At 35.8% G+C, this 27,158-nt stretch overlaps 3 protein-coding genes across 7 annotated transcripts; 1 reads left to right on the forward strand and 2 right to left on the reverse strand.

Moving 5' to 3' along the window:
- The first annotated feature begins 4,923 nt into the window (after window positions 1-4,923).
- Window positions 4,924-5,388, forward strand: LOC108198438 (zinc finger protein 11). Its single transcript, XM_017366193.1, has one exon. It carries the CDS (start codon window positions 4,924-4,926, stop codon window positions 5,386-5,388), a length of 465 nt encoding a protein of 154 aa, XP_017221682.1.
- Window positions 5,389-8,167: 2,779 nt separating this feature from the next.
- LOC108199173 (cellulose synthase-like protein G1) lies at window positions 8,168-11,181 on the reverse strand. The gene is made up of 8 exons (XM_017366904.2): window positions 10,531-11,181; window positions 10,340-10,423; window positions 10,043-10,174; window positions 9,744-9,956; window positions 9,536-9,635; window positions 9,245-9,423; window positions 8,793-9,140; window positions 8,168-8,721 (listed from the first exon to the last, which is right to left on the reverse strand). Exons 1-8 carry the CDS (start codon window positions 11,122-11,124, stop codon window positions 8,257-8,259), a joined length of 2,115 nt encoding a protein of 704 aa, XP_017222393.1. The 5' UTR covers window positions 11,125-11,181; the 3' UTR covers window positions 8,168-8,256.
- Window positions 11,182-13,256: 2,075 nt separating this feature from the next.
- LOC108197233 (uncharacterized) lies at window positions 13,257-27,118 on the reverse strand. 5 transcript variants are annotated; one of them, XR_001801966.2, is made up of 10 exons: window positions 26,962-27,118; window positions 26,752-26,833; window positions 25,622-25,741; window positions 24,183-24,258; window positions 22,740-22,996; window positions 22,109-22,225; window positions 20,736-20,784; window positions 18,028-18,618; window positions 13,656-13,718; window positions 13,257-13,567 (listed from the first exon to the last, which is right to left on the reverse strand). XR_001801966.2 is itself a non-coding variant. In XM_017364794.2 (9 exons), exons 3-8 carry the CDS (start codon window positions 25,715-25,717, stop codon window positions 18,050-18,052), a joined length of 1,164 nt encoding a protein of 387 aa, XP_017220283.1. In that variant the 5' UTR covers window positions 25,718-25,741; window positions 26,752-26,833; window positions 26,962-27,118; the 3' UTR covers window positions 13,257-13,567; window positions 18,028-18,049. The 5 variants fall into 5 exon arrangements, 2 of the variants coding, with proteins under 2 accessions (XP_017220283.1, XP_017220282.1); XR_001801967.2 differs by lacking the exon at window positions 26,752-26,833 and having other exon boundaries at window positions 26,962-27,096; XM_017364794.2 differs by lacking the exon at window positions 13,656-13,718.
- Window positions 27,119-27,158: the final 40 nt, after the last annotated feature.

Raw genomic sequence — 27,158 nt, forward strand, 5'->3', positions numbered from 1 at the left:
CCACATAGGACTAGCTGCAGCTTCCTTGTATGATTTAGGCTCAACTATTGTACATTTAGGAGCTGTTAAAGCAGAAGGTGATAATGTGACTACATTACACCAATGTTCAGATGAAACCTGATCAATTTGTGACTCCTTAACAGCATGATTACACTTATAAGAAGACAAGTATGCTGGTGGCTTAGAGACTCGAGTGGATCGTCTCACAGGTTCTGGAACTTGAACAATATTGTCTAAACTTAAATCATGAGTTACAGAATTATCATGATCAGCATTAAGATGGCTGTGAGAAGAAGTACTGGGAACATTATTAGAATGACAATCAGTAGGATGATGATTTTCACTCTGAAATGTGTTCTCAGGAAAAAGAGAAGAACTGTTGTTATCATCAGAAACATAATCATATGTTTCCAAAGAAGTAACAGCAGGTAGATAGATGTGTATGGGAAAATCATCAGTTTTATCAATTGAATGATAGGGAAAATGTTTTTCATGAAAAATAACATCACGAGATATAAAAACAGAATCTGTCTTAAGATTTAAGAGTTTATATCCCTTTTGAGAGTTTGAATACCCAAGAAACACACATGCCACAGAACGAGGATCAAACTTACTCCTATCTGCAGCAATTGTGGAAGCAAAGCATAAACATCCAAAAGTTTTGAAGTGCTCATAAGATGGAATCATACCAGTGAGTCTATGGAAAGGAGTGTCGTTGTTAATACTCTGCAGGGGAAGTCTGTTGATCAAGTAAGTGGCACAAAGAACACTTTCATTCCAGAATTTAGCAGGTATTTTGGATTGGAACTGTAATGACCTAGCAGTTTCAAGCAAATGACAGATGCTTACGCTCCACAACTCCATTTTGTTGTGGAGTATAGCTACAAGAGGTCTCCTGCAGAATACCTTTTGACATGAAAAACAGTTTCATTGCTCCTTGACAAAGTTCTGGTGCATTGTCCGAACGGACCCTCAACACTTTACCCTTGAATTGAGTATCAACATATAGTAAGAAATTAGACATGATTTGCACACATTCAGTCCTTGATTTCAACAAATGAACCCATGTAAAACGAGTAAAATCATCCACAATTGTCAAAAATTGATTGCAACCATTATGAGAGCGTATCTTATACGGTCCCCACACATCAATATGAATTAACTCGAAAGGAGCACTAGTTTTGATAGAGCTACTAGTAAAGCTTAACCTAGTTTGTTTAGCCATAGGACAGATCTGGCAAATAACATTGGCAGAATTATTCTTCAAATGAGATAGAACTGGTATCTTCTTCAATCTATCAAAAGGAGCATGTCCAAGTCTAAGGTGCCAGATGTTTAAGTCTTCTTTCACACTAAGTTGAGCTGCTGGACTGTGATGTTGTAAAGCTGAAGTAGTGTACAAACCACCATGTAAGCTACCAAGAAGAGCTGGACTCTGTCTCTGCAAAGGGCTCTGTAGCATACATTGAGTTCCATTAAAAATCACAGAACAATTTAAATCTGCACAAAGTTTCTGAACAGATATAAGATTGTATTTGAATTTTGGAATATGCAACACATTGTGCAAAACCAAATCAAAAATCTGTACTGTACCAGTATGCAGAATAGGTACTTTAGTGCCATCTGGTATGACAATGAACTCAGACTCACCAGAAACAGGTTTATAAGAAGTAAACAGACCAAGATTAGAGCAGATATGATCACTAGCACCACTGTCTAGTACCCAAGTAGATGTATTAACAGTTCCTGATGCTAGACATATCTTACCAGCCAACATAGCATGGTGAGTAGTATTTTGTGCATCTGAACTTTGTTTATTGAGTAGCTCCATGAGTTGCTGGTATTGTTCTGCACTAAAAGTATTAGTATTGGATGGTTCTTCAGAATGTGCAACTGCAGCTACCCTTTTGTTCTCCTTGAAACCTTTAGGATATCCATGAAGCTTGAAGCAACGATCAATGCTATGACCTGCCATCTGACAATGAGTACAAAAGTAGGTATTTGGTTTCTTGGTATTGCTATTACCTCCACTGCCATTGTTTGAGTTAGTAACAAATTTCTTAGTATATGATCCTGGTTTCTGAGAATTGTTCTTGAAATTCTTTCGTGTATCAGCCACAAATGCTAAGGACTCTGTCTGTGTAGTGAGATTAGACAAAGTCTGATGTCTTTCCTCTTGGGCAAACATTCGATAAGCATTAGAAATGCTGGGCAAAGGTTGCTGCATCAAAATATTTCCACGAACATTAGCAAACTTCTCACTAAGTTTCATCATAAACTGAAGCAATTGATGATTCTTCTCCTTCTGGACAATCCTCTGATTGACATTACAAGTGCATTTGTTGCAAATACAAACCACTGTAGGACTAGCATCATTCAAAGCTTCCCACAAACCCTTGATTTCAGTAAAAAAATCAGATATAGTTTTGGTGTCTTGAGTTAAGTCAGCCAATTGCTGTTCAATAGAGTAGGTTTGTGTCATGGAAGCACAACCAAACCTCTCCTCAAGATCAAGCCATATTTCTCTAGCAGTTTTGAAGTAAAGAACACTTCGAGATACAGATTCATCAAGATTATACAAAATCCAAGTGCAAACAAGATCATTACACCTCTCCCAAACCTTGAGTTCATCAGTATTACCAACAGGCTTGATTGCAGAACCATCAATAAAAGGAAGCTTGTTCTTAGTAGACAAACAAAGCAACATGGAACGTTTCCAACTAGCATAATCAGATCCATTAAACTTGAAACTAACCAGTTGAAAAGTGTGAGAATCAGAAGGATGTATGTAATAGATGCTAGATGGATCAGAATTATTGGTAACAAGACGACTCCAAGGACCAGAATTACTAGAACTAGCCATGAATGAACTCAACAAGAAATTAGGGCACAAATTTCAGAAGATCAACAAATACAGAGAACTATGTGAAAGGAACTGTAAATCAACAAGAATTAGAAGATTTACACCTGAGTCAAGTAGAAACAACAAGAACAGATCGCTCATGGAGATCGCACATGGAGATCGCACATGGAGATCGCACAAATGGAGAAAACAACCGAGAATCGTGTAGATCGCTCTGATACCATGATAAATTGCAGATATGGATGCGGAATATATGAAGAATCAATGTAAAACTACTAATCTATGGAGAGTTTATACAGTAAACTTGAAGGTGTTAACAATGGTGATTACAGCTCTACATACTTGAGAAACAAAGAGTACAAACTAAACTGTAAATCTTAAGCTACAAGAAATGAATGTCTAGTTGTTATATAGGCATATGGACTAACTGACTACTCTAACAGAACCCAGCTGTCAACTCTGTAACAAAACCACTACTGCTATGCTGAGTTGGACTAACTATATCAGCTGTATTCTCAATAATTAGTTCTAAGGATTTAGGTTCCGCATCGATAAATACGAAGCTATATACGTATATGAATATTATAGTCGCAATTTAACATTAAATAATAATAATTTGAAAGAAAAAAGGATCATAGACGGAAAATTTCAAATATCCGGAAAATCGAACGGGACGGTGCAGGCTTTCCCGTGACAGTGTTGTGTAGCTTTGGCCGTCTGTTTACGTATTTGTAATAAGCACACCAGCTGTATATGTTAGTCATTTCAGGCATTTGGTTCTACGTAACGAAATTGCACATCTGTATACTGCACTGCAACTTTAGGTTCGAGCCACTTGTTTACTTCCAACATAAATAAATACATTCATCATTACGGAAGACAGTATGCGCACGGCTTTACTTGATCAAATTCGGCGTTGATCATCTCAAAATAACGAGGGAATTAATTAAATATGTGCAACAAATCATTAATTTCCGTCCATATTTGTACACATAATTATTCTTGTGAGGAGCTATATCAAGTATCAAGTAGCTAGCTGTGCCATATGGTATCAACCGAAACGCTTTCTTACGCGCTTTGTTCCATCTCGCATTTATTTTATCACTACACATATAATGATCGACTTTTAACAATCGATTCATAGAAATTTAGATACTCGGACATGCACTACAACAAAACACGATATTTACGTCGTAAATTAAGACTAAAATATGTTATAAGTTCCAAATTTATGACAAAATATTTATGTCATTTTTCTCAAGTCGTAAGTTCGGTGCGCAAGACTTCCATCGCGAATATCATGTTTTGTTGTAAATGAAGAGTATTCACTACGATATAATAAGATAAAATTTAATTAGTGCGAGTGTAATTTTAGATAAATACACGCATATGTATAAAAAATCGGTTTTATTTTTCATGACCCATTTATATATGTAGAGAACCAGAAGCGAGTAGGAATATTAATCCCATTATAAGTATAGAGAAAAGAGGATCGAAAAGAAGTGCAGATGAGTCATCCTACGAAAACCTAGAAATAGTCGCATTGACAATGAATGACTTGTGTGGAATCAACCTAGTAAGAGCTTCTAAAACAAGACACGAGAACGAGAGACGACGGAGAATGACAGATTCATTTGGAGCCAACTCACTCGTATATATATGTTCATGTACATCTTTTCTCAGACACAAACACAACTAGCTTGTCGGTTTTCAACTAGATACTTTCAAATTTCAAGTCTCTTTAGTAGCTACATATCAGTTTATTCATAATCCTTACTTGTTTAGATATATAGGATCACGTTTCAAACCAGCCGAATGGAAAGGCACGGTTCATATGAATCTCAAACATTGTTTTCGATATCAATTTCCTCATTTAATAACCCACATTTATTTTGTTTTTTCCAGAGAAAAATTAAATAAAAACAAAGTAGCTTTCAACTTATAAATCAAACACAGCCTCTTCCATTGTCTTTCTTAGTCAACCTGATCTGCTCTCACATCTTTAACTTCTGCACAAAGAAACAAAGCTTTTTTGCTTGAGATCAAGAATCGAAGTATATATGGATAAGTCTGGACAGGAGAAGGTTCCGGAAGCTTCGGTCATCGACAACGCTGCAGGCACGGGGCGCTCCTACGAGTGCAACTTCTGCAAGAGAGGGTTCACGAATGCGCAAGCTCTCGGAGGCCACATGAACATACACCGAAAAGAAAAGGCCAAGGCCAGTAAGCCAAGTGAGGTCTTTCGTGGGACGTCTTTTTCGAATCCGTTCTTCAGTGATCATGAGTCTAATTCTAATTCTAAGTGTGGTGAAGCTGATTATAGTCGTCAGTTTAATTTGTCAGTTCCAAACCCTAGTCAGGTTCCGTATGTGAGTTTGAAGAACTTAGGTCCGAATTTGAGTCTGGATATGGGGTCGTGGAGGAGTTTTAAAGAGGATGAAGTTGGAAGAAGAGATGAAAAGATGGAGAATGAAGTGGATCTGGAGCTGCGACTTGGTCATGATCCGAATAGACCTAATAACTAGTAAATTGAGTTCGAACTTGGTATATATCTATAGGTGTTACATGAACAGAAAAGTTTGATTGTGCCTGTTGATCAGAAGGGAAATGAAGGTGTTCAAGTGCAAGATCGAATCGGAACAAGTGAAAGACTATATATGTAAATGAAGCTCTAGTTTCATTCGCGGTACATGCGGTTAGTTGCAATTTAAGTTCCTCGCTCCATATTATATTTGCAGTAAATAAGTAATTAGATCATTGTATATATTGCATAAGAATCTGAAAGTGATCACGCGTTTATGATCTGGTTATAACTGATCAAACGTTCTGATTCCTGATTAATTACTATGATATATATGTACATTAATTACTAGTTAAAATATCTTCTTGTTCATCATCATCAATACGATTTGCTGTGATGCTAATTAATGATTATGATCAGTAAGTACTGATCACTGATCAGTATGATAATTAGACAGCAAACATGACTGAGAATGTATACCAGATCATGTAATCATCTGCTAGGAGTCTTGATTTCTCATCTAACCACTTATAATATTGTAGCTTAAATCTTAATTAGCAAAATAACTAATCAGTAACATCGATGTTGATCATCTCGAGTTAGCAGCTGAGTACTGCAAACTGTTATACATTTTATATGTACTTAACTAATAATTTATAATATGACTAGAATGGAAAAAATTAAGAATAAGAACCCCCGTAGTATGATTCTGATCAGATACATTGATCTCAGCATATAATTAAAGTAGCATATATCATCTCGGTTACCTTGTATGTAACATGGTATCACTAGGCTGCCTAGTTTCTGCAGTTGTAGTGACTAGTGTACATACATGCTGTTGCTTGTTTGGACTAATTCATGATGTTGCAGTTGCATGTCAATTTTAAAGGAGACAAAAACTATAAGGATATAGTAAAGCTTATTGATTTGTGATATAAGTCAGAAACTATATCAAGCTGGATGGATATATTTTGTTCATCTGCTTAGTTGTTGTCTCCAAAAGATTAAAGACAAGAAAATTTTAGATTCATCAACTACATACACTTTAGGTGTTTGGTACATGAAACATTCTTGAAGCTAAAAGAATAGTAGTTCATTGCCCAATTTATGTATTCGATACATGAAACATTCTTGAAACTAGGTTTAGGTATTCGTTACATGAAACATTCTTGAAGTAGTTAAGACTAGTTGATTTTTGTCTAGTTTTGGTATTTGATGCACGAAATATTCTCGAAACTAAGAATAGTAGACCATATTATGCTACATGTATTACAACAAATTAACACGGACATAAATTTATTCTTCCTTAGTTATAATGTAAAAACGGCGTTGTACTCGGACACTTTTTGATTGTTTTTTAATTAAGAAAAAGTATTCAAATGAGTAACTTATGGCGGCAAAGAAAGGACCATCATCATAAATACGCGTCGTTTCTTCTCACGGGAAAAACTAGTATTAGTCAAGTACTTTATATCATAATTTAATAATTGTACTTGCGACGGGTTGGATCTCCGTCATAATATTGAATAACTTAGGATCAAAAGGACCATCTATCATATATACACGTCGTTTCTTCTCAGGAAAAAAACTAGTATTAGTTAAGTGCTTTACGTCATAATTTAATAATTAAAATATTGTACTTATGATGGATTAGATTTCCGTCATTATGACAGTTTTTAAATTTCGTCGTAAGTTTAGGCGCGCAGTAAATCAATCACAGGTTATCCATCATAAATCAGTGATAGTGATGCATACATGATATACTTCTCATCTGTTAACAAGAATTCTAGTAACTGTATATTCAGAGCATCGCTGCGCGCAGAATCACATTGATGTGCGAGTTTTGCAGTTAACCTTGTTTATAACTTAGCTCAACTATAATAACTTAATAAGCCTCACTCAGCGTGACACATATATACATAGAACGGCCGAGGAAATGACTATGTTTCTTGTTTTAACGGGGGATTATCAAGGATAATATATACTACTCCCTCCGTTTCAAAATACATGTTCACTTCAGAATAAAAAAATTGTTTCAAAATATTTATCCACTTCAACTTTCAATGTAAATTTATATTTCCAAATCAAGCATACCCTACATATTATATTGAATTAATGACTTAATACACCTCTTTTTTCTCACAATCCACTTTTCTTAAATTATATATGATTTTTTTAAAATGGACATGTAATCTGAAACGGAGGGAGTAACGTATAAGAATTTGGGAGTCTTGAAACCGCTGTACTAATTCATAGTATTGTTTTATCGATTATTGTGTATGCTTTTGTTTGAACGAGCAGTCCAGGCCGTCTAGCTTTGGTAATATATTTCATAAATCTTTTTTATTTTTGTAATATATGTGAGTTCAGCATTTCAGTTGGATTTGAACCCGAAGAAATTCGGATGAAAAATTTGACTGCTTTTGTGCAAATAATTTGATTTCGCTACAACAATTTCTGCCATTTCCGACTGCTATTTAAGCTTCTCGGTCAAAAGCAGGATTTCTCCAACACTCCTGGATATCGTTTGGTTGTTGCTCAAAAACAGGCGAAAAATTATTTGATAAAACGACTTTTCTTTTCTGAACATCACTATTTAGCTCAAAACTGTTTTTAGGAAAATCACGTGCTCTCATGCTTGTGTAAAAACTAAAAAGCTGTTTTTCACTATCAAATAATCTCAAAATATGCATATATCAGAAAAATTTATCAAACAATTATCTGACTCCTACGACAACACTATTTTTACCCGCATTTTTCCCTTTTATCGGAAGATTACCGCAACACACTCAATTCATCTCCAGTACATAAAATAAAATCCATGTGTTTACAAGAGCTATAGATTGTACATGCCCAAATTAAAACGCATTCATCACTTGAATCTTTTTGGTATGAGCCCCTGAAGTATGGGAAGACTGAGGACTAAATTGAATGAACAAAGAAAAGCCTGTCCGAACATTTCTTCCCAGTTGTGCTTTGTCATTAGCCTTCTCATGCCACCTAGAAAACATACTGTGTTAAGTATGACTAGCAATGTTAATGGGATCATGAACATCTTGGCGCCACTGAAATCGAATTTTCCCTTCATATATTTCTCCAGCTTTTCTTGATCCACGGCTTTGTTTGTCAGTCTGAAGCTGGCTTTTGTCATGCCTAGCCACTTCATTAGGACATCCAGGCTTCCGAAAAGCAATGCTGTAACGGACTTTATCATGAATATTCTTTGCTCATTCCACCATGTCCTGATGGATCCGCCACTGGATAGGACTTCGTATAGATGTTGAATGAGGGATGATGTGTACACCCCAGCAAATGCTGCAAACCATGGGCTTGAAACCTGCAAAAAGAATAACCGTGGTGAAATGAAATGATGGATTTCATTTTAAAGACGGGGGGTGGTTCGTGTACCTTAGGGAACAAGGGAATGCCGGTTAAGAAACATAGGGGAGAAATGATTCCGTATAATAGGCAAGGGACTGAGAAAAGTGGCATGAATGTGAAGTATCCGTAGCAGAGACTTTGAAGCATTGTCGTATTTGACAAACCATAAGTCATTGGACTAAACTTGGAGAGGCCGACTTGAAGCAATCCAGAGGACCATTTTATGAGTTGAACCAATGCATCTTTCATATCAATGGTGGTACATCCCAAGAAACATGGCCTTTTGGGATACAGATAGACCGAACGCCATCCTCTGTTATGCAAACGATAACCGGTGAATGTACTCTCCAATAGACAATCATAGGAGTAGCCAATCTGTCATCACATGAACAGAAACTTAAAAAATTTCCCATGAAACTTACATATTGTCGTATTAAGCCTAGCACGCGTTTCAGAAAGAAACATGTTGTGATACTTGCCTCTTTACCCCATTGTGTGTCCTTTTCGTAGTCACAACAAGCCAGAGCCTCTGCCTCTTTCATGACTGCTTCTGATAAATTTTTCATTTTACCGGAGTTGTCCTTGTTACTGCCTTTTAAGGAGGCAATGAACTCGGTGGAACTGCCAAATTGCTTCTCTGATTCCTGAAGAATTTTCTCTGTAAATCAAAGTAAATGGAAACATCAACAACATATTGACTAGTTTCTTCCTTTTACAGCTCTTAGATATAGACTCGATGTTTAAACAATTGCTTCAGAATATGAGCAAACCTTCTTGATAGGGACTACAGTATAGTGCCTTTTTGTTCAAGTAATATCCTGTCCCTGCACAAACCGTTCCTCGTTGGCCATCCATACCTTGATATTTTGTCTGAGACAAACAGATTTTATCAGTCATTTTCCGTAGCTGAACTACAAAGGGTCAATTGATTATCAATAACTAAGGTACAGAAGCTGCAGCTGGTTTAATTTACTGCACCTTGTAAGCTGCTCTTGCCTGGCCATCATAGATATCGTTGTCACTGACATTATAGAAAATTTGAGGGTACTGTACATAAGAGAGATCGCGAGACATCTGAGGATCAAGATGGAAGCACATGGATTGTCTTGCAGAGGCAGGGTCGTTGCAGTACATATCACAGTCCAACACAAGTATGTAAGGGGCATTGCTCATTATGCCAGAAACGCGAAGCTGAAACAATGTTGGTATGCAAATTCATAATCATTATGTAAAAGTGACAGAGGAGAGTAAAGTAGCAAGATTTTTATTGTGCGTACAAGTGCATTGAGGGCTCCAGCCTTGAAACGATGAGGACGAGTTGGCCTTTTCTCACGAGACACATAAACTAGAAGAGGCATCTTATGTTTCTTGTCATTCTCCCTGTCCTTGCTCTTATCATCATGTATTACCTAAAATTCAATGAAAAATACATGCCAGTATTATAATATGTGATATCTGATCATAATTCTTAAAGGCACTGACAAAATTCCACAACAATTCTTGAATTAAGGACCTTAACTAAGGTATGAGTTGTTCTGTCATTGAATTGAATTCAGTTTTGGATTAGTACATACCTCAATGTAAGCAGATCGATCATGCACAACACTGTCTTCTAAAGCAGCTTTCTCGACGTTCACCTTGAACACCTCATATGCAGACTGCAACACAAAATACTCTTTAGCTGGTTCTGTTTTTCACTATCCACTCTAAAAAACACTCTGACAGTATCATACTCTAAATTTCCTCTTACAAACAACATGATTACCTTCAATTTTGCTTCCTCCGCCTTAAACTCATCGCTCCTCAAAACGCGTTCATCATCTCCCAACTTGGAAAAAAATGCCTCAGGACATCTGGTCTTGACATCATATTCTCTACAAAAGGGCAACCAAGACTCTGCAAACAGACACGCTTCCTTAATAGCATAAAGTGTTGATGCAGCACCCCCATCATCAGACAAATAAACGCTAAGCCTATCCGACGGATAATCAAGAGCCATAGCTGACAAAACAGTGTTCATCACCTCAACAGTAGGCTCTTTAGTAGGATCAGCAGTGCAAATAAACACATCCACTCCCGGTAACTCCCCATCTGCAGGAAGATTCTCAGGAAAAACTGTCCTAGCCACGGGCCTCCATCGAAAAGCCTGCATCAGTATCCAAATAAAAGTAAACATGATCTCTGCAATTGCCATAAGCCCCCAAACAAAAACTGGCACAGTCCCATCATTACCAAAGATGTGAGAAACTCTGTAGTATAGTAAGCTTAGTATAGCTAAGAAATGAAAAATAATGTGAATTCTGTTGATTATAGTCCTCGGAAGCTCGAGTTTGCAGGTCTGAAGAGAGACTGTGGCCATTTCTGATCTTGGTCAGCTCTGGCTGCTTGATCCTTAGTATTTGAAGGGTCTGAAAATACATATTAAAAATGCAAATCTGTCAACTTATAATTACAATTCGGATGTTTGTAGTTGTTTAATGATCCGTGTTGACATATGTTTTGAACATTACTCATAAGGTCCTTTTCATGCAAGTATTTTACTACTCAGTTGATTTCTTGTAATAATCTACAGTACAATGTATGAATTCAACTGAGTTGGAGTGTGACATCTTTGTAAGTATGCTTGGCTTCATGTTTAAGGATTAAGCACCTTGTTAATATGTTCTACCGAATAGAATAAATTGCAGGGTGAGTGGAAGGTTAATCCACAATTGCTTAGCTAAGTAACGTACGGAATTCATAGTTGATCGTTAATCAAGTGAAATCTTAATAGACGAGGATCGTGCTTGTTTCTGTGTGAGTGGCCTATAATTTTACCGTGTACGTTGGTTTTTGATTAGTTTTACTGTCTTGTAAACGGATCAAGTTCAGATTAAAGGAAAATTATTTAAAACGGCATGAAATTGAATATCTAAATTTAAGATAAATAAATTTGTATTTGTATCAGTTTCGATACCGCCGTCTGATACTTTAACTAATTGTCCACTACTACGTGTGTTTTCTATGTAGTACTTAAAGCATATCGGTTGAAGTAGATTCTATGAATTGAAAGCCCTTTGAGTAATACCAGTTTCTTTCAAAACATATGACCTTCCGCATGTCATTTTCAGGTAAATTGGAAATAATCTTGATAAATTTAATTGTGAACCGGATCGTGTTATGTGTTTAATTCACCGGTTATTTCATGACTGCACATATTGTTTTCCTAAAATTCAGGGCCGGACAGAATATATGTGATTTGACCTACGTCAGTTTCTTTTTCTTACCCTATTAAAATGCTGTAATCAAATTATGCTAACTGCTGCTGTATAAGACAAAACCCCTTACCTTCTTCCTCGTTTTGGAGGCAGTAGCATAATTTAGGGTCCTCGTCTGGGTCTGCGACGCGGACCTATGATCATTAATTGAATATTTTACGATAACATTTTTCTGACATGTCCAGCATTTTTTAACTAATTTGCTCACAAATCTAACAAAAAAAGGGAAAAGTAGTTGTCTCTTATCTTTGCTCTCTTCCTTCTTAAATCATTTTCTTTCGCTTATTTTACCTTTGTCTAATTCTTTCACATTTGTCTTATTATATTTGAACATAAGCATTTCTTTCTAAATAGTAAATTCCAACCAGCCTTGTATCTTCTTAGTTCTTACCAACATATAGTGTTAATCAACACACCAGTGTTGATTTTAAATCCTAAAGAATTTCAATCATATCCAAGAATAAATAGGGCGTAAAAATTATGCAAGGCGTATGTTTACAACTCATGTAGAGTCTTCTCAATTCTGTCTGCGTTTTCGATATTTGTATTTTATTCTTTAAAGTGAAATTTTTTTAAAAGTAAATTGACCACATAATTGTTTTTAAAAAGGAAGAATAAGCGTTTTTAGAATTTTGATTTATAAACAAATATATGAAAATTAAATCATTATCTACAAAAGGAATAGTATAAAGGGTTTGTCTACTGTGTGCCCATGGGCACACACTAAGCACGGAAACTCATAAATTCGGTGTGTTTTCATTGGTGTGGTTAGTGTGAATGCAGGGGGCCATCATTATTAAAGAAGTGTAAACCAATCAAAACAAGGAAAAACTATCAAATTTTTGTGCTTATTGTGTGCCCATTGACACATCATAGAAAAACTGTAGTATAAAATAAAGTATAACATCAGCCAGGGTACATAAAAGTCAAACAACATATTTAAAATATGTTGGTGGCTACATTTTCCATTTCGCTCAAGAGAAGGCATCAGTTTCTTCATTCAATCGTCTTTGTTTTAGTTTTAAGTTTCAATATGTGGATCTTTCAGAGCAATTCTACTCTGGTAGACTACATAATATTACTATACAAGCAGTGCACTGGAGTTGGTTCTAAGCTTTGCTTTAGCCTATTCCATGAATTTATTTTTTCGGGAGTTCTCTTGTGTGTTTCAGCATTTGTACACTGAACTTGGGTTTTATTTATCAAATTTGAATGCCGTACGCACATACCAACCTGCGCGAAAATTGGACTAGAATATAACAAGCTTGCAGTGAACAATCGAGTAACGCGTTAATTATATGTACAGACCTTTAACTGTTACAATACATGTATGCATATCAAGTTGTTTCAACTCTTCCTTTGCTTTTTCTCGAGCCTTGAGGAAAAGCAATATCACCGTATTTTGTCAAAAGCTTCAGCCATAGGTTCAACAGAACAAGCTATACTATGCTAGCAGCCCAAACAATTCCCAATTTCCTTTGGATATATTCAGCAGGTCTACCAATGCGACCAATTACAGATCCATCTCTTTAAACTTGAGTCTGCCTGAAATTTAAACATATTAACAATTTAAAAAACTACTGTGTAAGCAGTAATGCAATATGCAGAGCAAAAGGAAAATTTATGCTATTACCCCTGAACATGATGCAGATATGATAGTTGACATGGGCATACAAAATAGATCTTCACCATCTATCTGCAATCAAACATCATGAGAGGAAGATTCTAGATGTCAAAGAAAGCAAATAATCAAAACCTGTCATCAATTACCTAAAAACTTGCTAAAATTATTTTTCAAATTGAACAGGGACAAAGTTCCAGCTAGGGGGGGGGGGGGGGGGGTGTCAACAAGAAGAATATGAATAATTTCCATACACAGTGACAATAACAGTCATTTTAAAAACATATAGCAAGATCGCACTATGGCTGCAGAGAACACTTCAAATGATAACCCTGTGACAACCAAAAGATGTGTTTTTGCAAAGATAAAAGCATAGTATCTGCGAAGCACATGAAGTTTATGATTTATTATTTAGATGACAAGTACTGAGCAGGGATAAGCACAAATGTAAACATACATGTAATGATGTAAATAACAAAAATCATCTTATTAATGATGAGGGTGACCATGTTTTAATTCATGATGAGGATATTACAGCGAGATGAGGTCGGTATTTTGAGGATATTACAGCGAGATGAGGTTGGTAATTTTCAGAGTTATTTAACGCAACTTGAAGGAGGGACATTGTATTAGAACAAAAGATCGTTTACAATGATATTGGTATGATTCAAGATATTACTGTAGCATAGGAGTGGTGTTAAAATTGCGATTAATTGCGCTTCGCAAGTAGGCGAAGGTTCCGTGATTTGAGCGATTTAGCGCAATTATGAAATTGGCTAAAAATCACGCTTATATTGCGATTACTCGCGGAAACTCGCACTAAAAAATGAAAAACTTGCAAAAGTATAAAAAACTAAAATAGCCAACTCTACTTCTCTCGACCCTCTCTCTTCATCTCTCTCTATGTCAACACTTTTTCTTTGATAGCATCGTCTTAAATATTTAGCATTTATGCTAAATTTTAAATACCATTTTCAACGTTTGTTAGGTGTTCGATTAAATTCTCCTTAGAAATTAACCACTTGGGCCATAGTAAAAGATGACTCGAAATGTTGGCATTGGGTCATAGTTAAAGATGACTCGAAGTGTTGACATTGTATGAAAATATGAGAATCAATTGGAGAAAGACAAGTGAAAAGTTCAATATTCATTTTGCAAGCATACTACATTTGAGCTTGCGTCTTTCTTTATTTTGCATGTTCCACAAGCAGAGCTGTGCACAACCTTATGCGTGATGGGTAAAGGTAAGACATTTGCGCTACATCAGATTCCAATTAACGTGTGGCAGTATATGACTAAACAGGGTGTACGACGGTTGAAGGCTCTTTTTAATGTTATACTTCAAACAACCAAGATGTCGAGTGAGTGGCGGTTAAGTGTTGTACCTATCTATGAAAATAAAGGTGATGCCCAAAGTTCTAGTAACTATCGTGTTACTCTCTCCGTCCCTTTTTAGTTGTCTAGTTTTGACTTTCAATGGTCAAATTGACCACATTTTGACTGAACTTCATATATATAATACAATTGAAAAAATATTAAAAAATTATATCATTATAAAATACATAAAATCTATTTTAAAATGTAATTATTAGTTTTTTTTAAATAATAAAAGAATTGTCCTGAAACTTTGGTCAAAAAATGGTCAATTTGACCATTAAAAGTTAAAAGTGAACAACTAAAAAGGGATGAGGGGAGTATTAAGTTGCTTAGTCATACGATGAAAGTCCGGGAACGAGTTATTGAGTGCAGGATTAGACGAATTGTTACCATTTCAGCAAATCAATTTGGTTTTATGCCAAGGCGGCCAACCATTGGGGCGATTTATCTCATTCGTTGCCTTGTGGAGAAATATCGAGAGCATCGTAAAGATCTTCATATGGTGTTTATAGACCTTGAAAAGGGTTATGATAATGTATCACGGGTGTTTACGAGCGAGAGAGATTCCGTCGGTATATATTCGAACCATCCAAGATATTTGTTCAGCGATGGGAACATGTGTTAGGACACCGGTTGGAAATACTCGGTATTTTTCAATTGAGACCGGACTTCATCAAGGGTCGGTATTACGCCCTTTGTAATTATATTCCCTCTTTCTCAACCATTTCTTTACACTTTCTTTTTTGGGATGTCCCGTCCAAATCTTTATGTTTCAAAACTTACCAAATATAGTAAATTTATAATATAAAAATCAACTAACACCATCACTTTTCTCCACTATACTTTATACATTATATATCAATCGGTTCCACCACTATCTTCACTTTTTTAACTCTTTCACCATTAGTTTACCTATTTTCTTAACCTCCATGCTCAACCCAAATGTAAACATTTGGGTGGGACGGAGGGAGTGGTTGTTTTGGATGTGATTACCCAGGACATTCAACCTCTTGTGCCTTGGTGTATGATTTCTGCTGATGATATTGCCTTAATCGTTGAGTCTCGAAACGAGGTTGATGCAAACTTATAACAGTAGCATGCATTGTTGGAGGTTTACGAATTGCGTCTAAACCGTTCCAAAATTGAGTACCTTTTTGCCAATTTCAGCAAAGAGATTCATGAGGATGATGTAGTTGTATGTATTGCTGAGGCCTGTGTACCACAAACTAATACCTTTAAGTACTTGCACTCTATCACCTAGAGTAATGGTGATATTTCTACGAATGTGACGCATTGTATTTCGGCAAGATGGCTTCGCTGGATGTTACTACTATAGCATGTTGCGTGATGAAAATATAACTTTTAGGTTGAAGGGTAAATTCTATTGATTCACAATCAGACCGTCATTACTATATGGTTCTGAGTGCTAAGCATTAAGAAAGGTTCAAAAGCGTAGGCTAGAGACAGTAGAAATGCGTATGTTGCGTTAGATTTGTGGTAGCACCATGACAGATCATATACCGAATGTTACTTTGCGACACCTTTTAATGTTGAGTCTATTTCTAAAAAGATAAGAGAGGGGCGTTAACATTGGTATGGACACGTTCGACGCAAATGTAACTTGGTCCCGGTTAGAAAGGTTGAAAACATATTAGTACGAGGCAAGAGAAAAAGAAGTCAGCCCTGTGGAATGTGGGTTGATCAATTAAGTTTAGACCTCGGAGACTTAAATCTCACGAGTGATATGACATGATATGACATTAGACAAGAATGATCGGAGACGGCGTATTAGAGTGGTTGAGTCTTAGTCTCATGGTTTAGTCTATACAGAGGGTCAATTCACTCTAAAGAAACTCATGGCTCAATTCTCATGGTTTATAAAGGGTCAGTTCACTCTAAAGAAACTCATGGCCCTTGTTGATCCTGTTTTGAGGGTTACAGCACTTTGGTTTGAAGAAAAGACTCGTTGATCCGGTTTTGAGGGTTATGGCACTTTGGTTTGATGAAAAGACTCACATCATTCAATGACGAAGAATTTCACAACAAAGGTAAGTCCCATGTAAAGAAAATCATGGGCCAAGATACTATTTAGATATATGTCACACAATACTTTGTCTAGCCCTTAGTTATATTGTCTTGCCCTTAGTTGGGGTCTTCACAGAAACAACCTCCCTACTCTTTCAGTGTTACCCTTACATTTTACCCTCCAAGACCCTACTCTAAGCGGGATACTCTGGATATGTTTGGCTTGGTATCTACTCCCTCCGTCCCAATTTATTTGTCTTGTTTGACTTTTCATGGTCAAATTGACCAAACTTTGACTGTAATTTACATATATTAAATAATTTATAAAAAACATATTACTAGAATCTATATCTATTCTACTTTAAAATGTGTTTTTCCAATTTTCAGAATCATGTAAGAATAATTACTAATTATCGGTCAAAATTTGGTCAATTTGACCATAAAAAGTCAAACAAGACAAATAAATTGGGATGGAGGGAGTATTTACCATTATACTACAAGCAAAGTACTTTCCTTTCTAAAAGGTAAACTAAACAGATTGTACCAGCAATTCAACATGTAAAGCAATTATATCACGAAAACACCACCACGCAACATTTTCAGCTTCATCAAATCACGTACTTTTGAACATCCGCTGCTTTTGCAATTTGTGAAACTGCACTTTTCAGTGCAAAAACCAAGTAATTAACTATAAACGTGGCACTTGTTCAAGCAGCAGCAGCAAAATGAACTGAAAATAAATGCAATGTAAACAGCAAATACTTGTAGAAGGTACACATAGACCGTACTAGACTTGTATATGCATCAGAAGTCAAATGAAATGCACTTAACCAGAACCAGTGTGCAACTAATACAACTTCAAGATTCTATATTGCATTCCACCAAATTTGGTCGCTCTCAGGAAATAATAGCAAATCTAAAAGATAATGAACCCATGCTTGATTGAAGATTGTGTTGTACAATATCAAGTATGCAAACTTACATTTGCTTTTTCTGGAAAGCAGTCATTTTGGTGTGGAAGATCCTCGGTGTTCCACAAGCTTCCATGAAGGCGTCGTACCATTTGGCAAAGGAATTCCAAAATCTAAAAAGCCCTTCAGCCACTGAATCTTGTTTGCAAGTTCTTCTAAATCCATAATCACAGCATCCAGTGAGTTAGAGACCGCGATATTCAAAGGAGGACTCCCGCCAGTTTTAACCTTCTTCACCGCTCCCTCAGAATTATCTAAGTCTTCAGTGCCAGTGTGGACAGCAGTCTCATTAGAAGCACATTTAATATGTGAACTAGAAACACTATCTGATAGACTTGGTTTCTCAACAACACTATCCCTCATGTCCAAGTCCTCAAGTCTACGTGTCCTGGGTACAATGCTCCCAGATGCTCTTGACATGTCCCTCAGTTTCCCGCTGCCAGATTTTTCGGCAGTGTGTAAAGAGTTTGCTGAATTATTAGAAGAGATCGAACCATCAACTGGTGATACAGTTTTATCGACAAAATCCTTTGATCCTTCATCCTTGTAATCGATGTCACATTTCATATGTCCCGCAGCAGGTGTATCGGTGTTTTTTATTCCTGAAAAGGTAATCAGGTAAACAATACAATTATATGCCACATACTTCACAATACATGCTTTAAGAGCTGGCAATCACAACAGTTATTATTTTGCATAGAGTTATAACTTAGAACACTACCGGTGCTAAAAGCATCAAACACAGTGCAATTACAAAGTAAGAGGAGGAAAACAATATGGCTTCAACTCACAGACCTAATGTCTAAGCCCCAATGTCTAAGCCGCCTTGATTCATAAAGGCAGAAAAGATGGACTTGTTAGCATTCAAACATAAGCAAATTTCCCGATTTCAGATATTACAGAAGTCGCTGCTTATAGCTCATAGTACCGATCAAGTCCAAGAAAAACAAAACTCTGAATCCAGACTTAAATGTGTCTCATTATGACTCGGCATTCCGTAGAGTAAAACAATCCATAAATCGCATTCTTAAGACTTGAATTCAAACAGTTCATGAACCAACCATAAGATCCTCGATTGCCATTATTTCCAACCACTCTCTTCCACATCCTCGATTGACACCAACCAACATCCATTACTCCCAATAAAAATCATAAGATCTAGAATTTACACATGATCCAAAATTTGCATTACTAAAAACATAGTAAAGATCCTCAATTGGCATGACAGAAATCCCACGCTCATGTACACAAAGTACTACAGCTTTAACGACTACGTGATTCACAAAACAAGGTATTTCAATTCTAAAACACTGTGAGAATTCATAGCCAGGCTACTAATTGTAAGGCTGGTTCAAGAATCCATCACCGGGCTACTAACTGCAAGGGTGGTTCAATATACATACGTGTCAGAAATGGAGTTCGCTGTCTAGTGCTAGTGAGACTCCGATGACGATGACTATAAAAAAAATGGTGTGGTAAAAGGGGGAAGGAGGATCAGGGGAGTGCTAGATGAGGTACTGACGAGAATATGTCAGTGATGAGCTCGTCGTCGGGTAAGATGAACTCACCAGGGTGGGAGAGTGCTGGAGTGTTAGATGCGGTTTGACAAGAATATGCCGGTGATGAGCTCACCTTAGAAGAGAAGTAAAGTATGACAGAGGAGAGTGTTTTTAGGTAAGGTGCTCTGAAATAGGGAGGTTGGGGTTTGGTTCGGATTAGATGTGCTATATTTAAAATGAATGATTAAAATTAGTTTCTAGTTTTTACTGTAATTTTGGTTTTCATTTGAGCAAAAGCAAATATATATATATACTGCACACACACACACACACACACACAGATATATATATCTTATCTCTGGCTCCTTAATTGTCCTAATTCAAAGTATATGAGCCCTAAACTTCACAAGTCTATGTTATGCGGACTCTACATCTCTACCTTAACAATTTTCTCCCACGCTGACTTCTGACACAACATAGGTGTCCAATCATCTATGTTGCATCCAAATACTTGACCCTGTCAAACAATTTGAGGCCTCCAAGGAATATAGGTCATTTATAATACTTCTATTTTATTGGGATTGCTCGGCATGAGGGTGCCCTCAAGTATAAAAACCTTACGTTAAAACATTTATAAGTGTGAGATCAAGAGTATTTTTGTGAATACCGAGGGGGCTGTATTTACGAATTTGCCCTTTCAAATTGTATTGCAAGATCTTTAACCTCCGGAAAACTGCCGAGGAAACCCTCCCAGCCAGTTCTTTATTTTATCATATGTATACTCGACTATCATTACATCATATATAACTGGTACAACTTCAGGGTTATACAATGAGAACTAGAAATGACAATAATTATAACTTCTGCCCTCATTGATTGATTATTTCAGGCTCTCCTATTTTATCTACATCATTCACACTCTCTCCATTATACATTATAAACAAGATTTCCGACACATCGAATTATGTTTTGAACCAATTAAAATTTCTAGACAAGTGCAATGCATGTTCTTGCAAGCCCTCGCAATATCCCTGTCCTCTTAAGTTAGAAACAGCTACTAAAAATTTAGTGGTGAACAATAATTAAATACAGAACTAGTTCTACCAAATCTTTACTTGTTAAGTAGCAACAATTGGGCAGTCTTCTGACACTTCTCCTACCATGGTTATTTTGAAGTTTGAACAGTGCTAATATTTAACCATAAAAGCTACTGGTGTTACCTTGCTTCAGCTGTTGCATAAGGCGAGAATAACTGTAACTTTCACCTTCCTGTAACATACACCAGGAATAAGTTAGGTCATACAATAACACAACTAGACTGCTTCGCAAATATTTAATGCTCATAGATAAGTTAAAACTAGAAAAAAGTAAGATAGTAAGAAAAAATGTCAAACAGAGATAACATCAAGCCCAGGTGCACAGCTGAAAATAAATAAGATTACCACCACCCCGGTTAAACAGACTTGCAAAAGCCAACAAAGGACAGGAAACACATAAAATGGATGAGTAAGCATACAAGTATCAATGTACTATATAAATATAATTTAAGTTGAAAAAACAAAAACAAAAAACCAATGATCCTAAAATGTCTTATAAAGTAATCATAGTAAAGCATATTATTTTTTTATTATAAATATATATAATGTAACTTGTAAAACAAAAATACTAGCTTATAACCCGTCCACGCACGGTTTATTTATAATATTTACTATGTTATCGTATATATTGTAATATTTATTTTTATTGTGAAAGATAAAATTATGTTAAAATGATCTGTGTTTTTAGAGTAAAATAGATTTCTTAAATAATTAATAAATGTGTTTGAGTTAATATATTCTTATTGGGTGTGCTAAATAAGTTTTTAAGTCAACATGTTGAATAAGTTCTTAATAGTCAAACCCGTCAAAAGCCTAATTACAAATTGACCCAATAAAATTATGTTGGAATAATATGCGTTTTTCAAGTAAAATAGGTTTTTTAAATAATATGTAAAGGTGTTTGGGTCAATATATTTTTATTGAATGTGTTAAATAAGTTTTTTATTAACATGTTGAATAAGTTCTTAATAGTATTACGCCCGTCAAAAGGGTAATTAAAAATTGGCCCGAATAGATATGTTTAATGAGAATGCTTGAACATATTTAATTATAATTAAAGGACTCATTAAAGGGAGGCCTGTAGGCCCAAAAAATCCGACCGACCGACTCAACTTTTAATGTTTCAGCTTTTATAATATAGTATAGATTTGTGTCAGAAAAATCTGTGTTTAGCATAGAAAATTAACCATATGTGAGACACTAATAAACATGGGCATAAATATTTGGCATATTAGCTTACAAATAGTGAACATATCACATGTCATTAATCGAATTCTTAAAAATACGTAATGATACAATATTAAGGCGGCATATGACACTATCTATATGGAGTTAGCAAGTTTTATTCGTATCAGTATGATTCCTGTATACACTCTCAAACTCTTATGCTAGGTAGAAGCTAATGTCTGCAGATCCTTATGTTGCCCCAGCAACATGAAAGCATCTATTCGAGGAACAGTGTATAAAAAGAAAATATAACGCACGGAAGAAACTACCTGCAAACTAGGAGCTCTCCAACTGCTTTCCGGAGACCAATCTAAAGATGGGCGTAAATCCTTGCAAGAGACGATATAGGTTCTGCCTTCACCCACAGGAGGTGGTATTAACGTAACCTAGTAAATTTGAACATTACAGTTCCAAGATTAAAGAAATACATCAATAAATATATAATTTTACTATATAATATTCATTGATACAAAAGCAATACATTAATTGATATGAACAAAATCTTTGGGAAAGTAGTTTGTAGTGCAAAATCTTTATAATTTAATTTGTTAATGTCATGCCTTGCTGAAACAAACATACTATCTCAGCTTTAGCACATCAGGGCCCTTTATGAGGTGCATGTCTCAAATTTGCAATCATAAGGAGGCATTGAATATATATACTCCAATAATTTGTTTACTTCTACTGGTGCACCTCATTTTAGTAAATAGCGCTCCAGCCATTAAATAGGAGTTGAAGGCTTCTTGCATCAACAATAAAACTTTGCTATGATAATTTCGGTATTTATAACAAAGGTAGTCAGCTTACTGGATCTTGACAAGTCCCAGGCGATGTTTTGTAGAAATTTTGATATTGAAAGAATTTAGCTTTTGATATGGTTTAGCAATTTAGCAGTCATACCACAGCTTTTCCATCATTAAGAACTTCGGTTAGTCTTCCGGTCCAAAAACAGCCATCAGTCAACCAATCTACCATATCACCCACTTTCCAGACATCATCCGTTCCTATACTTACTTCTGTGATCCCCTTGACAAGAGGTAAATTGATTTCTTCGCACGTACGAGGATACTGTGGGCGCACCATTAGTTGCCTTTCTTTCTCCTTTCCCTTCATCTTTATCCAAACTGACAATTGGTAGATCTTTAACTTCTTGACCTCTGTACAAAAGCAGTTCAGGTAACTTGAGGAGTATATGTGCAAGATATGCTCGCTACTCTCCATAATAAACATCAGGAAAGTGGTAACTTTTATTTTATATTCAAGTAAAAAGTAATGGCATAGCTTATAATTAATAAGTAGCACCTCTGCCAGCAATTTTGCATTAAGCTAGAAAGTAAAAAAAACAAAACGTGGAAAAGAGGTGCACAATCAACACAATATTGCAGTTTATGAATGATACAAAACAATAAATTACTTGAATACGAGTCATTTTAGATGATAGTATATAAAGGGTGTCATCCAGTGAATGGGGATTATGAAAGAACGCATAACATGATTTGTTGAGTGTAATCTTTTATTTAAACAAAGGTCCCCGCGGATTCCCTGTGTGAACTCTAAACATTCATGGTTTGTTTCCACTACCCTCACAGAGCATAAATGAAGCAAATATGTAGAGAATCCCATTGCCTATGATTCCAAACAATCACAGATTAGTCAGTGTAAGTGATTACTCAACTCCCAAAATTTCTCTTACATAAAGCACCTCTCAGAGATTTACACCCACTCACCAAAAGCTTTCTCACTCACCAAAAGCTTTCTCAATTATTCTTTAATCTAAACCCTAAAACCGAACCCTAGATTCAAAAAAAAATAAAAATTAAACTTTTAAATTGATTTCCTAGTGGCTTGATAAATAAATGATTTTGAATGCGCCATGAGACCTCCTACATGTAAAGTAGGTTTTACATGTAAAGGAGGCTTGTCCGTATCACATAAGTGAAGCTTGTTAAATAGGTTATTTGATCCAGAGCACCGCTACACACCCGGTGGGCATGTAAGATGCCCCCATTAATTTGATACAGTTTCAAGGATTCATAAGTTATAATCATTGACTGGTATTCTCTGAATTGATTACGAAGGTTACTTGTGTCCATGTAAATAATCCTACTTTCTCCTAATTTGTCTTTTGTTAATTTTGTTAACTTTATATTGAGGATAGCGATATTCATGCATAAGCTTTGACAAATAATAATTCCATGACCTAAAGTAAAAAATTCCTAAAAATTACACCTCTTGACCAAACCCTGACTGACCAAAGTGGGCATATGATGCATACAAGTAATCATGTGGAATAAGAAGATAATATGATTATAAGAAAATAATATCAGCAGACAGGTTACTTACTCTTTTTTTCATCTGGGAAATCAATATATTCCAGTGCATGCCAAATGTGGCCGTTCTTCACATATATCTCATGTATCTGACAAATGAAAACAAATTATGCACTTAATGTGTGGAGAGCAAAAGTAAAAAAAAGAACATAGAATGTTTAAGAATTTAATAACAATAAAATTTAGAGAAAAAATATTAGCAATTGTATTAAAATTTATTGGAGCGCTAAATTTCACTCTAGCCATTGTTCTCCCATATCATTCATCAAAAAACCATAGTAGGGGAACTAAGAGATTTTGACATCACAAATTAGGAGTGAGCTATAAACTCCAGAAAATATTAGGAGGGGGCGAGAGAGAGCGAGAGAGAGGGATGAAGGGATATCACAAATTAGGAGTGAGTCATAAACTCCATAAGAAATTACGGGGGAGAGAGAGGGAGGGGGAGGGGGGGAGGGAGAGAGAGAGATCCTGATGTACTTTTGGATGATCCCGATGAGGACGAAGATTAGTTCCCGATGTACTTCTGGATAATCCCGATGAGGACGAAGATGAGTTCTAGTCAGGCCTTAGGTTCCAGCTATTACAGGAATCAAAGAACTATGACAATAATTTAATATCTTTGGAATTCTAAAACTTGTGATACGGGAATTAAAGAAGTATGTCAATAATTTAATATCTTTGGAGTTCTAAAACTTATGATACGTACTTTATTACTTTTATTTTATTGTAATATATAAGAGTATACTAAGGAAATTAGGGTTCTCATTGCTTTACATGAGCTCACCTTCTCATCATCACTTCGTGACTCAAGCTTTGAGAGACCTTATCACCTCAGACTGCCTCACTCTTTTTTCAACTAATCTGAGAGCCGCTAATGATCTATCATGTGGTCGTGTTCTTAAAATCAACGTAACATGTTATAATCATTAGATGATACTCACTGTACATCAGTATTAGCATCAATTTTCTTGGATCACCAACAACTTGCAACAAAACTTAGCCCCAACACAAATGTTGCAACGTTTTACTCACTAAAATGACACGATATGCAAATTTTTACTAAAAAAATTATAACAAAAAACTTGAATGTAAATATGCTTTTCTCAAGTGGTCAAGCCTGAAAGGAAAAAAAAATAGCAAAAACTCATTCTATGAAGAGAATCAAACTATTTGGCACCTAGGGCCTGCCCTACTTCTTAGGCAGGATTGCCTGGGCTGACAGACACCATAAAATAGTACAAACTATTACACATACATTAAATGTGTATATATCATTATAACGGCAAGTATGACGTAACTTAATATTGTTTCTGGTAATCCTGGTTCCCACATGAAAAAAAAAAAAGGCCAACAGATAACATATAGGAATATAGGAAACTCATAAGAGCTGGAATAGGGGTGCTTTGATCATTTAAGTCAGCTATAAGATATAACTAAGTTGGACGATACCTTGCATCTAAACCATGCACCACGATAACCCTTCTCAAAAGACTTTGCCTCAGCCAACTGTCCAACTTTAAAAGGCAACAGATCAGGGTTCTCCATGTTAATTTCACAACTGTGATATAGCTGCACCAAAGAAACAGATATATTTAAAGCACACTTCTTGAGACATTTCATAACACAGGGAAAGTATATCTATGAATTGACAGGGATACTTAATCTTGATATACACATAACAATCAATATGCGCAGAACTTCTGCATATTAAAATTCAGTTCTCTTTTCCAGCTTCTAAGAAATCGACCTAAGATTTTTCATTCCGGAGAGCAACAACACATTTGTCATTGTATCATAACTTCTCCAAGTATGCAAGAATTATAGGACAACTTGCATCACAAGTTAATGTTAAAATGCTATACACAACACCTTAAGTTTTTTAATTTAAATTTTAATAGAAAATTATTGGACCCGAAAAAACCTCATACCCATAAAGCCAAGGACTTGATGAAAAACTGGTGACCAGAACTATCAACGCAAATGAGCAACAAAAACAAAATTTGAGCAAAGTTTGCTGCATCTCTTGCAAAATATAACATTCAAGAATCATTTCATGAAGTGAAAGATTTTTGGGGTGAAATGTAAGCTTCTAACCAATATTGCATGCATAAGCAAGGAGCAACCTCATAGATCATAGCGGTGAAAGCGAAACCAACGCCCATATCCTGCCCAATATCTTTCAGGACTACATAGATCCGGAGTCCCAATTGACCCTAACCGAGCTCCTCTATATACCTAAAGTATCCTCTATGTGCAGTCTAAATACTCTAAACCAAGCATGAATTATACCATTAATTCAATACTCCGCAAAATAGATCAAGTTTCCAAATAAAATTCTCAAGTCCTCAAAACTTGTGCATTCTTGTCACAATTACGCAACTTTCAAGCAAACAGCTTATCGAAACCCTAGACCTAATTTAATTTCACAATTATATGAACACGAACACACCCACATATCGTAATCAACAATTAGCAAACTAAACAAATATCACAACTTATCAACTATCATGCGTCCAAAATCAAGACCCGATAGCAATTAATTATACATACATACACACATAATAACATCCAATTCATACCTTGTACTTGGAGATTTCTACTTGTTCAGTCAATTCAAGAAGATTGAACTACTTAAAGCTAAATATATATGTATGAATGATCCTGCCAAAGTTAAGAACATGCATTGTATTAAGTGCAGATTTTGTGGTCACAAAAGGAATTAAAAGATTAATTAATGAAACTAAATTAAAATACTAGAAAGGATAGAGAGATAAATAAATAAAAAATACCTAAAAAACGGGTATATTGTTCAAGAACTGCAAAGCCCTGACTGAATGAAGGTGAGAAGCCGGGAATAATATAACCGGGCGTGCGTGATGCGAACGTTGGGATTCGTGCCCAGAGTTATGTGCAGATGCAGCGTACTACAGTTTAACATAAATTTTATACTCCCTGTCACATTTAATTCTATATCTTTTTCACTGCT

This window comes from Daucus carota, chromosome 8 (assembly GCF_001625215.2).
Source record: "Daucus carota subsp. sativus chromosome 8, DH1 v3.0, whole genome shotgun sequence".
Taxonomy (NCBI): Eukaryota; Viridiplantae; Streptophyta; class Magnoliopsida; order Apiales; family Apiaceae; genus Daucus; species Daucus carota.